Source organism: Prionailurus viverrinus, chromosome F2 (assembly GCF_022837055.1).
Source record: "Prionailurus viverrinus isolate Anna chromosome F2, UM_Priviv_1.0, whole genome shotgun sequence".
Classification (NCBI taxonomy): Eukaryota; Metazoa; Chordata; class Mammalia; order Carnivora; family Felidae; genus Prionailurus; species Prionailurus viverrinus.
In genome coordinates this window covers 30,151,594-30,166,134 of record NC_062578.1, presented here as the reverse complement: position 1 = coordinate 30,166,134, position 14,541 = coordinate 30,151,594, and the positions used below count along the sequence as shown (strand labels likewise).

The 14,541-nt window shown below is 39.5% G+C and overlaps 1 protein-coding gene across 1 annotated transcript; it reads left to right on the top strand.

Annotated features, from left to right (window-relative positions):
- The first annotated feature begins 1,022 nt into the window (after window positions 1–1,022).
- On the top strand, window positions 1,023–1,331 carry LOC125156724 (10 kDa heat shock protein, mitochondrial-like). The gene has a single exon (XM_047842931.1). The coding sequence runs from the start codon at window positions 1,023–1,025 to the stop codon at window positions 1,329–1,331; it is 309 nt and encodes a 102-aa protein (XP_047698887.1).
- The last annotated feature ends 13,210 nt before the right edge of the window (window positions 1,332–14,541 follow it).

Below are 14,541 nucleotides of genomic sequence, written 5' to 3'. Positions count from 1 at the left end.
CTGCCATCACCGCTTGGGAATTTGAAAAAATTGACATATATGTGGGTCCAGGATCCTTAATACAACTGTCACAATAAGGGTCCTGCAGAAGACCTGAGAATGTAGAAGAAAGTAGAATACCAAGTTAAAACCCTGGGTCTGAGTCCTGGCTAGCCACTTACTGCCTATTGGTGCTTGTATAAGCATTTTAACCCATATTTTAGAATTATCAGCTAAATGATGGGGCCAATAAGACTTCTACTGATTATGTTCCATGGTTATGGAAAAGACAAAAGGAAACTATGTGGAAATTCTCTTAAACTATAAAGACCAACACAGATTTTTGAAAAATTATAAAAAGGATCACTTTATTTAATTACTATTGTATATCTACTATAAGTAAGCCATTGTAGCAGTTAGAGAAAAAGAGCCCTCAGCCCTGCTCTCAAGAAGGCAAAAGTCCTATGGCAAAAGACTTATACCTTTCCAGTTTCTTCATTCCTATCATTTTATGGTCCCTGACATTGATCAGAGAGTGTAGCCACCAAAAAGCAAAGCCTTGACTGTCCCCTTCTCCAAGGTTAAGACATGGAACAGTTAATAGGAGGTTGAAAAGAATCAGGAATGTTTTATTACTTTTGCTACCTCAATTTTTCCTCTTCCTCTGTAGGGACTTGTGTGCCCCAACTTGTTTGGGGACTTGTGTGTCTTCTTGGGAAATACAACACGTTGGGAAACTTTTAAAAAGGCCATGGTAGAGGCCCGGGAAAGGAACTACAGAGTTGCTGGTATATCTTCTTTAATATCAGGTTGTTTGGGGGAAGTAACGGGTCTTTTTGAAGTTTCTGCATTTTGTGGTTTATCTCATTAGGGTGGAAGTCATGATAGTCAGGGTGGATAAGGAGAATGTATGTTTGGCTTCACATAATGTACTTTTTGGGACCTTAAGCATAGTGATAGGCAGCTACATTCAAAGCTAGGTTTGAAGCAGTGAAGGAATCCTATGTAAAAGAAGTTTACAACAAATTACAGTGTCTGAAGTCATGACAGGACAGGCGTTTAGAAAGTTTACTTCCCTCTTTGACCGATTTTTAGTTGAAAAGAGTGCAGCTGAAACTGTTACCAAAGGAGGCATTATGCTTCCAGAAAAATCTCAAGGAAAAGTATTGCAAGCAACAGTAGTAACTGTTGAACCAGGCTCTAAAAGAAAGGGTGGAGAGATTCAGCCAGTTAGCGTGAAAGTTGGAGATAAAGTTCTTTTGCCAGAATATGGAGGCACCAAAGTAGTTCTAGATGACAAGGACTATTTCTTACTTAGAGATGGTGACATTCTCGGAAAGTATGTAGATTGAAATAAATCATTATTGAATGGCATCACATGAAGCTGCCCATTCCACTGAGGCTGTGAAATCTTTAATCATGTAAATAATTTTCATGCCTCCTTTATAATAAATGAATGGTATCCAAACTAAGCAAAAAAACAAACAAAAACCAGGTTTACAAATAGTGCAAATCAGGGTGTGATTAGTGCAATGGTATTCTAGAGAAGGGAGGCTGCTATTAGCCATGTGGGAACAGAACATAACAGGACACTTATTTTTGCAAAAAGCAAATGACAATAAACAATGACACAGTAGTAAAGACAGTGGGGTATGGAAAACCATAGGACTGCAGATCAAGAAAACCTCTCCATGTGATCCTGGCCAAATCGCTTTCACTTCTGGGGGCTCTTTATCCCCCCCCCCTTTTCTTTTTTTGACAGAGACAGCACAAGTGGGGAAGCGGCAGAGAGAGGGAGGGAGAGAATCCCGACCAAGCAGGCTCCACACTGTCAGCACAGAACCCGATGCAGGACTTGAACCCACAAAGCTATGAGAACATGACCTGAGTCAAAACCATGAGTTGGATGCTCAACCAACTATGCCACCCAGGTGCACCTCCCTTTATCCCCATCTTAATTCACCCTGTCCTTCATTCTTCTTTAATTAGTATTAACTGCATTCACCTTCTAATGGTCTAGTTACAATTGCTAGCCACTCCTTAAACCAGGCCACGCTGCAACTTGAATCACCTCATTGAAACTTGAATCTGATTTCACAACTTCATGACTTTCCTTTTGCTGACAAATGCCTTCACATGATCTACAGCTCCACATCCACCCTCTCAGATGACCACCCCTGCCAACACCGATGCCTTATGCATTCACCTCCACCTCCTCCCTTGACTTTTGGCACTAAAACGTATACTTTTTGTTTTGTTATTTTTAAGATCACCACATGTAAGGGTGCCTGGTGGCTCAGTTGGTTGAGCCTCGGGTTCTGTGCTGACAGTGTGGAGCCTGCTTAGGATTGTCTCTCTCTCTTTCTCTCTCTCTCAAAATAAATAAATAAACATTAAAAAAATAAAGCGTTACAATCACCACATATACTTGCCTATTAACACTCCTTAGAATGCTTTTTCTTCCCTTCTTCCTGTATCTGGCAAACCTGGGTTAGCCTGCAATACTCAGTTCGAGTCACATGTTCTCAGTGAAATCTTTCTTGACTGAATGAACTGGTCCTTCTCTAACAATAATGGACTAACTACTTCTAGATGGCAGCGGGGTTTTTCTTTTTGAAGACTTTTCTGGAATTTCCAGGCCAAGTGGGTGGGCAGCCCTATTATTGGCAGCCCTATTATGCTTCAAAATAAATTCTCCTCTTTACCTTCCTGGAGGTAGAAAGGATAGCTCTTGGGTGTTCTTGGGCTAGTCTCTTTACATGAATTCTTAAACAATAGGGATTACAAAGAGGCTCACATTTTACAGCAGGCAAAAGGCTCACCCTCTTTTGTACTTGCAAGCTCTTAAAAGATCTCTTGGTGGAAGACTGCCCACTTGTTCAATCATTGTAAATTAAAGCAAAAATTTTCAGAGGTTACCATTACTCCTTTGAAAAATTTTGAGAGCACCTTTTCATCATTTGGAGACCAGTAAAATTTCCCTCCAACGTTCAACAGGGTTCCTGACAGAGCAGCGAGCTTTAACAGGCAATCCCAGGGGCATTCATTAAACCAAGAAAAAGTAAGTAGTGAGGCCAGACCCACTTCTAGTGATAACTAATGGCACAATGTTCTGTTTCTGTAGTACTTTCTCTCTCCTTTAACTCTTTAAATCTCATTTTAAGTCACAGAAACTATCTCTACTACAGTCATTAGACCTGGGTTCTGATACAGTAGACAAGATACAGGATCCATTTTTTCACTTTGATCTCTAAATTTATACTTATTATTTATTATTTAATTATTCCAAAGTTCTTTTCCCACCCCAGTTTTCTTCCCATCCCAGACAAGTCCATTATTGAATTTGGTCTTTTTCACGCCGGAGAAACTTCGCACCTCCTGGCTGATGAGCAAGTGAAAACATGATGATCCTTGCTTTCTCAACTGGAAGCGCAAGTATTACATGGTTAAAGGGAGTTCCCTAAATTTCGGAGGCAAATGAAATAGGAGCTAGAAACGGCTCTGATGCAAGTGATTAGATCCAAGGTAACTCTTTGTCCCGAATCTGGCAGCTTTCTGCATAGTTCGCACTTTGTAATGCATCAAGTTCAGAAATGCCATGGTCACAGGTAGCGCTCCCTTCTCAAGGCCATCTCCTATTAGCAGTAAATTGTGAGGGCGGCCTTTCCTCTCTCATCTTAGTCTCTTTGTTTTCAAAAAGAGTAATTCAACTCAATAAAATGGCAAGTCAGCTATCCCTTTGTAATTATACCAGGAAGGCCTTGTGACTAATTATTTCATTTACCCTAGCAGCAGAAGTTTAAGTAACCAGGAAGGTGATATAGGCAATGTTTCCCAAATAGGATTAGTGTCCAACCCTTGGGAAGGCTTTTGCTGTGTCAGGACTTCCTACTCAATCCTAGACCTTCAGATTTCTGGAGGGATGGTGACTCAGACCATTTTTTAAAAAGTTTTCCAAGCCTAGGGCATCAGTTGGTTAAGTGTTGGACTCTTGATTTCAGCTTAGGCCATGATTTCACAGTTTGTGGGATTGAGCCGCATGTTGGGCTCTCTGCTGACAGTGTAGAGCCCTCTTGTTATTCTCTCTCTTCCTCTCTGTGCCTCTCCTCTGCTTGTGCTCTCTCTCAAATTAAAAATAAACTTTGAAAAACAAAAGTTCCTCAAGCCAGTCAGATGATTAGTCAAGTTTAAGAATTACTTGTCTAGTGGTCTCTTGCAGGGGTTCTCAAAGTCAGTATCCCCTGGGGATATTGCAAATAGTGCAGATTTGATGTTCAACTGCAAGGGATTCTGATTGATGGGATGGGTCTCGAAACAGGAATTTATTTTTTAACTTTATTTTTTATTTTTTAAAATTTACATCCAAATTAGTTAGTATATAGTGAAGCAATGATTTCAGTAGATTCCTTAATGCCCCTTACCCATTTAACCCATCCCCCTTCCACAACCGCTCAGCAACTCTGTTTGTTCCCCATATTTATGAGTCTCTTATGTTTTGTCCCCCTCCCTGTTTCTATATTATTTTTGTTTCCCTTCCCTTATGTTCATCTGTTGTCTCTTAAAGTCCTCATATGAGTGAAGTCATATGATTTTTGTCTTTCTCTGACTGACTCATTTCACTTAGTATAATACCCTCCAGTTCCATCCGCATAGTTGCAAATGGCAAGATTTCATTCGAAACAGGAATTTTTAACAAGCCTCCAGGGTGCTTCTGAAACAGATGACCAGTGTACCTCATGTGAGGAAACACTGCCCTGTTCTGGGTTTAGCAAAAAGGGAGAAGGGCATAGATTGTGACACACTTGAGAGGCTCAGAGGTTGGCTGCACAGGGTCAGTTCCCCAGGTCTTGCAAATGTTAGGTCAATCTGCCTCTGGACAACACCAGAGAAAGAGTGAGGGTGGAGAGGATGGCTGCCAGAGACAGCGCTGGGATTCCTGGAGAATCTCGCTCAGGATTGGGCTGGGAGAATCGCAGTTTAAAAACACAGAACCCCACAGATGCTCATTTCTTCCCTTCAAATCTATTTTAACAGCTCCTCACTGGTCTTCTTGCCTTTGGGGGTCTCCCTGGCTTGCCTGCCTCCCTTTCCCTTTCTGGCTCCAGCTTCCATAGTGTTGCTAAAATGATTTTTTTTTGTAAAAGGTAAATTGTTTTGGGGCACCTGGGTGGCTCAGTCGGTTAAACATACAAATTCTGCTCAGGTCACCATCTTGTCGTGGTCCATGAGTTCTCAAGCCCTGCCTCGGGCTCTGTGCTGTCAGCTAAGAGGCTGGAGCTTGCTTTGGATTCTGTGTCTCCCTCTGCCCCTCCCTTGCCCCTCCCCTGCTCTCACTGTGTCTCTGTCTCTCAAAAATAAATAAACATTAAAAAAAATTTTTTAAAAAGGTAAATTGTTTCTCCGTGGCTTAAAAATCTTCCCAATAATAAGAGCCTTTGCAGAGGAATCTGGATTTTGTATGGGTAAATTATTGACCTCACAGTACCGGGCTCCACAGCATCGGTGTCTCTATTCTGGTACTTTGTAGACTGGTTCCAGTGGGCAAATTGCTGTCCTACCCCAATGGCTGGGTTTAGTTAGTGCTGATCAACCTCCTGGTCAAGTCTCAAGTAGTAGCCTGCCCTTGGGACCCTCCTACCTGCCTCGGAGCCCCAGCTGACAGTGCCCACTCACCTGGATCTCTGAATGTGGCTGTTTGCAGCAGTAACAATACCACAGCTGGCGTATCAACTCGGTTTAATATGGTCATCTGGTTAAGGTGATGCTAATCCATAGTAATTGGCCACGATCCATCTAGTTTTTGCAGGGACTAGACAGGTACGTAAACTGAATAGGGATATGATAGGGAACTCAACCTCTGCATTCGTAAACGTCTTTGATGCTGACACTAACATCTACAGTCCTAGAAATGCAGTGTTATTTATGACTTACTGTCTTCTTGCTGTGAAGACTGGGGCAGAGGAGCCAAGAGACTGTACCATCAAGAAAATCAAAGGAGATGTGTCCAATACAGATGATTATTGTAACTTGGTATACATTGGACTATAATTTAGGGAACGTGGAATAACACCGGGAAAATATAATTTCAATATGGAAAAGAGCATTCATATAAAACAAAGTGAACTCCATTTTGATGCTGGTTGGGTTGTATCTATGTAACTTTGTACAAACTATATTGGGGACCTATTTCCTCCCATAAAATAAAAAGAATGCATCAGAGGTCAGTGACAGCAGCATAATTATATGACTTTTCTAATTATTTTTTCGATGTTATTGTAAAATTATAGTAATTGAAGGAATAGAGAAGGACAATTAAGAATAGCACTTTTTTTTTTTACATTTTTAAAAAATGTTTTTATTTTATTTTTGAGAGAGAGAGAGAGAGAGAGAGAGAGAGAGTGTGTGGGCAGGAGAGAGGCATAGAGAGAGAGGGAGACACAGAATCTGAAGCAGGCTCCAGCCTCCAAGCTGTCAGCACGGAGCCCAAAGCGGGGCTCAAACTCATGGATTGTGAGATCATGACCAGAGCTGATGTTGGATGCTCAACCGACTGAGCCATCCAGGCACCCCAAAAAGAGCACATTTTTAAAGACCAGTGTATCTCATATCCCATGAGGGGAAAAAATTTGGGGGGAAAATTAATTTTAAAACATCAAAAAGTAGCACCTCTATATTACATGTAAAATTATCATATGCCTTCTTTTACATACTTATATTTTTTTCACTTGCATTTCTAAATCATGTCATTAGGCAAGTACCCAACAATTAAAAGGATTAACATACTTTTAAAAAGATCTGTTTACCAAGGTTTTATGTTCCAGATATTTCTGCAGCAATGAAATGGTTGGGTTGCACTCTGGACTACTATTTTGTGATTTTTGAATAGAGTGTTATTTTTGAATAAAGGCAATACATATATCAGAATAAGAAAACCACAGATATAGGAACTGAGAATGTGTCACTGACTTGCCTTAAAATAGTCTGTTCTGTAGTCCCGAGGAACTCAGAAGTATGTCAAAGGACAAGGGGAAAAAATTCATGTAGAAAAAAGTGAGGACAATGTCCCTGGGTATGATTTTGGAGGAAGCAAGAATGACATTTGCAAAATTTGGCAAGATAACTAGGGGAAAGAGCACAAGTTAGAATAACTGCTTCCAAGGGTTGGGGCAATCAGGAATCAAAACCCTGGAGAAACTCAGACAGAGGGAAATTCCACTCTGACATCCCTGGGAATGTGTAAGCTCATAGTCTTGCCTGCTGATATTATTGAAAGGTTGCTGATTTTTTTTCCTCTGGCTAAACCAAAAAAGAGAAAGAAACACATTTTGTAAAACTGAGACACGTTATGGCAAAGCAAAAAAGACAAAAAAATGTATTTCACATTTGATGTTTGCCTGAAACCAGAACTCTTTTCTTTGAGGATTTAAGAAATAAACAATTTAGAAAATTCTGAGGACCATGAGTGTATTCTTGGGAATTTCTTGGAACAACAACACATATATTAAAAATATAAACTTCAATGATTGCTTGAAAAAGCCCAGCGTTCAGTGCATAAATGAATTTACAACATCTGCAAAATTTTTACCAAAATGATTTCTCCAGGGGGGGAAAAAGAGATAAAAAGAAATCCTTAAAAAGAAAATCAACCTGTGTCAAAGTAATTCATGATTCTTCACACACATAATAATCATTAATCGGCTCAGAACTAATCTGACTTTATTTGTATTAGATGAAACTGACACTACCTGAAGTTTTTCATTTACCAATATCTGCCACTAGCAGCAATTTTTAATAGAGATGTTCAAAGGAGTTTTTCAGGATTTATATTCATTGAAATGCCTTAGCAGAATGACTTATGTCTTTAAGAAGGCAAAACAATTATTCTTGGTGGAATCCTTGCTCTGTGCAATACTAATGATCAGGAGGCAGCTTCACAGTGTATGCAACCATGGGAGGGTCATGAAAAGGGCAGTCGATCCCAATGGGCACCCTTAGGCACGGAAATCATAATGTTAGGAAACAATCCACAGTTTCCTAAATTTTAAATCAGATTTTATGCTAGCTTTTCTCCAGCTCTATTTCCACATTAGAGGAACTCCTGTGCTATTTAAATACAGTGTTGATATTATCATATATTTATTGCAGATTTGCACTTAATTTGATTTGGCTACCCAGTTCCCTGACTGATAAACCCATTCATACACCAGTCTTTAATATGTGTAAGACACTTCCTAATGTTTATACACTAAAGACAATAAGCATTCTAAGAGAATTAGAATCACAGAAACTCTATCTCAGAAAAATACAACACTTCAAACCTGTTTTCTATACTTACAAATAAAGAAAATCACTTCCATTGGGAACTGTAAGTGCAAATTCTCAAGCACCCAAAAGGCACAAAAGGGGAAAAGCATATTTTATAAGTTCTTGATTGGTCTTGAGAGAGTAGTTATAACCAAAGCATAGTCACTATAATTCTCCTGCCTCACTGTTTGGAAAGCATATGAAAACATGCGATTAAAAAATGTATACGCCACTTCTCTCTGACTGGAATTTGGAAAGTTTCAACCATCTCCCCTAAGCCTTGTCAAGTGAAGTTGCTTCAAACTGTTCACTCATACATTTTTATTTTTTAGCAGAAGACTGTGAACACTAGTGTTTGTATATAATGTTACTTTTTCTTCATTCCATCTACTCGTCTTTCCTAAACCAGGCCCTTAATGATCTTGGTTAGAAAGACAGGCTCAGTCTGTCACCAAATACATGTTGAGCGACTACTCACCACCATAAATCAGGCCCTGGGTAGCATTCTGGCTCTGGGTTCTAGTAGTCAAGTTTGTGTTCTATTATCTATTTACCTCGTGCCCATGTTGACAATTTCAAATGATAAGCCTGACTGAAAGCAAAGCTTCACTTCAAACTAGTTCCACTGAAAGGAAATAGGTGATCTCATTCACTACTGGTGGGAGTTTAAAAAAGCTTATGCTCTTTACGGGGTAATTCAATAATGTGTATCAGCATTTAGAATGTGTATACCCACCGGCCCTTCAACTCTACCTCTGGGCATTTACTCTACAGAAATATCAACACAAATAGACAAAGATTAATACGTACAAGAATGTTTACTAAAAAATTTTTAACAAAGAAAATGTTCATGATGTTAAACTAATGAAGTTATTAGTTAAAATATAGCACACATACAAATGGAATACTTGGCAGCAGTTTTAAAAAATGAGATGTATTTTTATTCATTGACATGAAAAGATGACTGTGATAGATTACTAAGTGGAGATGAAAGTTATGGAAGAGTATGTATACACAGCCTTGGCATATTATCCAGTGTCTTTCATAAAAATTCATATTCATATTCCATATGTTTGCTTACATGTACCTAGAAAAAATACTGAACAGATACTCATGAAATCATTAAAAGCGATGATCCAGACAGGACAATTATTTTCTCCTTTATATCCATATTATTTGTATTTTTGTATCAAGCGTAAGTTCATTTAAAACAAATGTTTATTTATTTTGAGAGAGAGCACACAAGTGGGGAAGGGGCAGAGAGAGAGGGAGAGAGAGAATCCCAAGCAAGCTCCACACTCAGCATGGAGCCCGACGTGGGGCTTGATTTCACAACCACGAGATCATGACCTGAGCCGACATTGAGAGTCAGATGCTTAATCAGCTGAGCCATCCAGGCACTTCAACCATACATTCATTTTTTAAAAATGTTTATTTATTTTTGAGAGAGAAAGAGAGAGAGACAGAGAGAGAATGAGAGCAGGGGAGAGGCAGAGAGAGAGGAAGACACAGAACTGGAAGCAGGCTACAGACTCTGAGCTATCAGCACAGAGTTCAATGTGGGGCTTGAACTCGTGAACCATGAGATCATGACCTAAGCTGAAGTCAGACCCTTAACTGACTACCCAGGTGCCCCAAGCATACATTCATTTTTAAAGAACATTAAAAATATTTCCATTTGTGGAAGAAAATTTTCCACCGTGAGAGGAAGAGCATTCACATAGTATCATCTCTTGAGAAAAACATTCTTGTTCTGAATCACGAATATCGAGAAAACTTATTTTGAATTTCATGAATTTCTACGGTCTCAAGACTAAACTTGCATTTCAAAATCGTTGCTGGAGAAAGCGCGACCTTTTGAGAGTTCTAAAATCGAAGATAACTGTGAATAAGGCTATTCTGCATTAGAGAAAATTTACCAGTTCTTTCCATCCCCAAGTGTGTATCCCCCAAGTATCCAGGATACTATATCACTACTGCTACTATCACACCCACCACCACCATTACTCGCTGCCACATATTGAGTGAGGTACATGTTAGGCAACATATTCAAAGAAATGCTAGGCAACATGGAAAACACTTGACGTCAAGACCGCAAATTGAAACAATACCATAAAATATAGCTTTCCAATTTTACACCTGAGAAAGCTGAGTGCTACAGAAATTAATTAGATTGCCAAAGTCCACAAGCGAGTGAACAGTGGAAACAGAATTTCAGTGTGTCTTAAATTCAGAACCTGTAGACCTTTTTATTATATAATACCGCTTACATGGCAGCCATGAAGATGTCATAGGTATGTTGGTGCTCACCGAATAAATATGTTAAAATAGTGACAGAATTATAAGGAATGATAGTATCTTTAAAGCATAAAATCGTTATCAAGAATCCTGTAGCAGGGGTAATAATCTCTAGATTTGGAGAATCTTGGCAAGCCACTGAACGAGTGCAGGAATGCACATTTCACCCAGTGAGAGAGGATTTTCGTCAAGAGGGAAGTTCACACCCAGATGGCAAATATAGTTCACAGATGCCTGACATTTGTACTTTCTCACTCGATCAGAGTTCACTGGGGAGAAGTCCCACAGCAAAAGTGCCTCCCAGAAAGAATACTCAGTGCCTCCTGTAATCAAACTTGTTTCTGGCTGAGCTGCTCCTGTTCTGTCTCTCTGGCAGCATCAAGTCACAGTTCATGCCTATTGTGGCGTCTGCCAGGGCCTGGTGTTTTCATTCTACCCCATGGTTTTCGTTTTGTCTACAACGCTGGCGGGCCCAAGTGTTCATCCTGAGCATCCTGTTTCTCTTTTCTTTTTTCCCTCTTCCATACTCTCTCTTTGCTTTATTCTTTTTCTCCTCCCTCCTTCTCCCTGACCTCTTCCTTCTCTCTTTTAAACATTATTTCTTAAGGGCTTACTAAAGCAGCAACTGTGCCTACTGTCCGCCAGAGCCACTCTGACTGCACGGTCTCTCTTCTCCAAAAAGTTCATGGTTCTCATGTGTCTTCCCTGCTTGTCTTACTCACTTTTATACCACAGCATCCACCACAGTGGCTGGCACTTATTAGACATGTAACAAACATGTAGCTGAATATCTTCTTTGCGTTGAATTCAATTTATGTAATTGAAGTCACACAATACGTGTGCAATTTTTAAAAGCATATAAAATGTAAGTGGGGTGAGACTGGTAAAAGTAAGGTCATGAACAGAAGTTTGGAAGAGACAGGATGTGCTCAGTCCTTGTGGGTTGAAAAGAGTTCTTATAAGCACAGTAGCACTTTATATACTAATACAACTTGAGGAGCACACATGGGTTCTTTTGTTCTACTGTATATTTCCTACATCTGAAGATTTACCCTTGACTCGGTCAAAAATAATTTCAAGGGGTTAATCAAGATCTATTTTTTAACAAATGCAAATACTTCTAGTAATATTACAATATTATCTGTTATTTAAATGAATCTGATTGATTGCCTCTCAATTCAACAATACAGTACAATACAGAACTTCCACAACATACAGAATGGTAATCCTCAGGTATCCAAGGACAGATGATATATCACCCGTAAGTAGGTGATAGCCAGGAATTAAAAGGGGAATAACTTAATGTTAAGTGAACGTGAAGAAGGGAACAAGCTTGGTGTATGTGTATGTGTGTGTGCGTGTCTGTGTGCACGCACATGCGTGCAAGTGTTTCTGTCTGTCCTCCTGGACATTTTCTTAGTGATATCTTCTTTTATTTTTATTTAAAAAGTTTTTTTAATGTTTATTTATTTTTTTAGAGAGAGAGACAGAGTGTGAGAGGAGGAGGGGCAGAGAGAGAGAGGGAGACACAGAATCTGAATCAGGCTCCAGGCTCCGAGCTGTCAGCACAGAGCCCGACATGGGGCTTGAACACACAAGCTGTAACATTATGACCTGAGCCAAAGTTGGATGCTTAACCGACTGAGCCACCCAGGCACCCCTTCTTTTATTCTTAAAGTGTATTTATTTATTTTGAGAGAGGGAGTAAGGGGGAGAGAAAGAGAGAGAGGGGGGGGAGAGAAAGAGAGAGAGAGAGAGAGAGAGAGAGAGAGAGAGAGAGAGAGAGAATGTGTGTGAGCAGAGGAGGGGCAGAGATAGAGGGAGAGAGATTATTCCAAGCAGGCCCCATGCTGTCAGCACAGAGCCCAGCGAGGGGCTTGAACTCATGAACTGTGAGATCATGACCTGAGCCAAAATCCAGATTCCGTGGCCCAACTGAGCCACTTGGGCGCCTTAGAGATATCTTCTAATATCACAACTGGTTCATTTGTACATACTTTTCTGGTTTTCTAGGTTCACTTTTTCACTTGCCTATAGTCAGTCCTTCATAATGATGCTTGCTTTATTAAATAAAGACAAAGTAGGACACATTCTCCATTCAGAAAGTGCTTTACCAGCTCTTTAGTTGGTTCCTACTTGTACCTACTATTCTATGAACGAATAGCCCCTTTCATGAATAAGAGGGCAAATGAAGAAGTTACACAACACTCGTGAAGCCACAACACAAGTCTATAATTAGCCACCACCTTTTTAACTGATGCACATAGTCTACTGGCTTACTCACGGTTTCTAAAACCAACACTATTTGAAGTCAAAGTGTCAATGATCAGTCACTGTGAATATATACTCAATGGATGATACACAAACTAAATAGGGTATTAAACCTATTAATATGGCCTATTAAACCTAGGATAGGAAATATAAAGCAATTCTCATATTAAATTTCCCAATAATCTGTGGGGGAGAGAACCAAATAATATATGCCTTAATTTCCTGCCAAAATTTTATATTTAAACTCTTAACAAAATCCCCAAACATTGGTATTAATATTACATTAATATAGGAACTTTACTTTAATAAAAGGAGAAGCTTGGCATGAACCCTTTCCTAACCTATCACACACATTCTGTGAAAACACTCCCCCTCCCGATGACTTTGGTCTCTATGCCTTATTATCCTGAGATTGGCTACATTTCCTCTTCAACTTAAAAATTGTCAGAAAAAATACCTTCATTTCCTCCAAAAGAAATAAACAAAGGCAAAGTTCAGAAGGAAACATTCCATGGAAGCTGTCCATAGTAGAGCAAAGTGCAAAGCAATCAGCCTGAACCAGAGAGGGCCGGTCCCCAGTCAACCCTGAGGGTCTGGGGCCATATTCCTAGTCTCCACATTTCCAAAGCAAAGCAAGGTTTTAGTCACTGAAGACCCCTTTTCCATGGTTCTGGGGAAAGAGTATGATCTAGTATGTGCATTTTAGTGGTGTTATTTGAATATTTGTGAATAAAAGCATAGTCATTCCTGTGGGAATTCCTTTTATAATCAAAGGTACATTTTCTGCCATGTACCTTGTTTACGGGGACCAGGCTCCTCCTCCAAATGGAGTTTCCTATATCTTTCCTATGTCATTTCTCCCTTTCTTCTACTGCTTTTCCATCATCTCTCTGCTGTTACCCTTGCTCAGCTCTCTATCATCCCATAACTCGCGCCTTGTGAGGGGAAATTACATCTGCTTACTTTATCCTTTATAATATACCCTTCCTAGTACCACTACATATTTGTAAAACACAGATTTGAGCCTGTGGTTTTGTTCATTTAAAACTCATACATAACCATTAAGCATGATTACATAGCTTAAACCCAAACTTCATTCCTTTTGTTATTAATGCATTAATTCAGCAACTATTTGGTGAACGAGTGAAGTACAAGGAACTTTAAGTCATGGATGGAATAAAGTTCAGGATGGTGGAGGGAGATCAGGAATGAGGAGAGACTGGGGATGGGATGAAGATACCACTTTTCTTGTTTACATTATACGCTAGTGAAAGATGCTAAAACTGAAAAAAGAACTTGGGAGAGCAACAGATGCCTCTTGTACAAAAAAAAAAGCTACATTAAGATGATTGTCAAAATAAATATCTAAAAATGCTTTGTATTTTACTTTGGCCTCAGTTTGGCAACTAGAATATGGAGTTAGATCATTAAGGAGAAGCAGAAATCACATCTTCTTTATTATTATATTCCCTCACCACACCTACCACAGTGCCGCGGACATAGTAGGTTTGCCAAAGAAAGCTTTTGTGAAAAACTTTTGCCAGTGTGATCGTTTAACAATGAAACAATATTTGAAAATGTAAGTAGTATAATTTCTACTACTTTTCAAGAAAGAATGACCACTACATTTTTTGTTAATCGGAATTTTCTTCATTACACAGGGAAGACATTCTTCAAAGAATGTTGAAC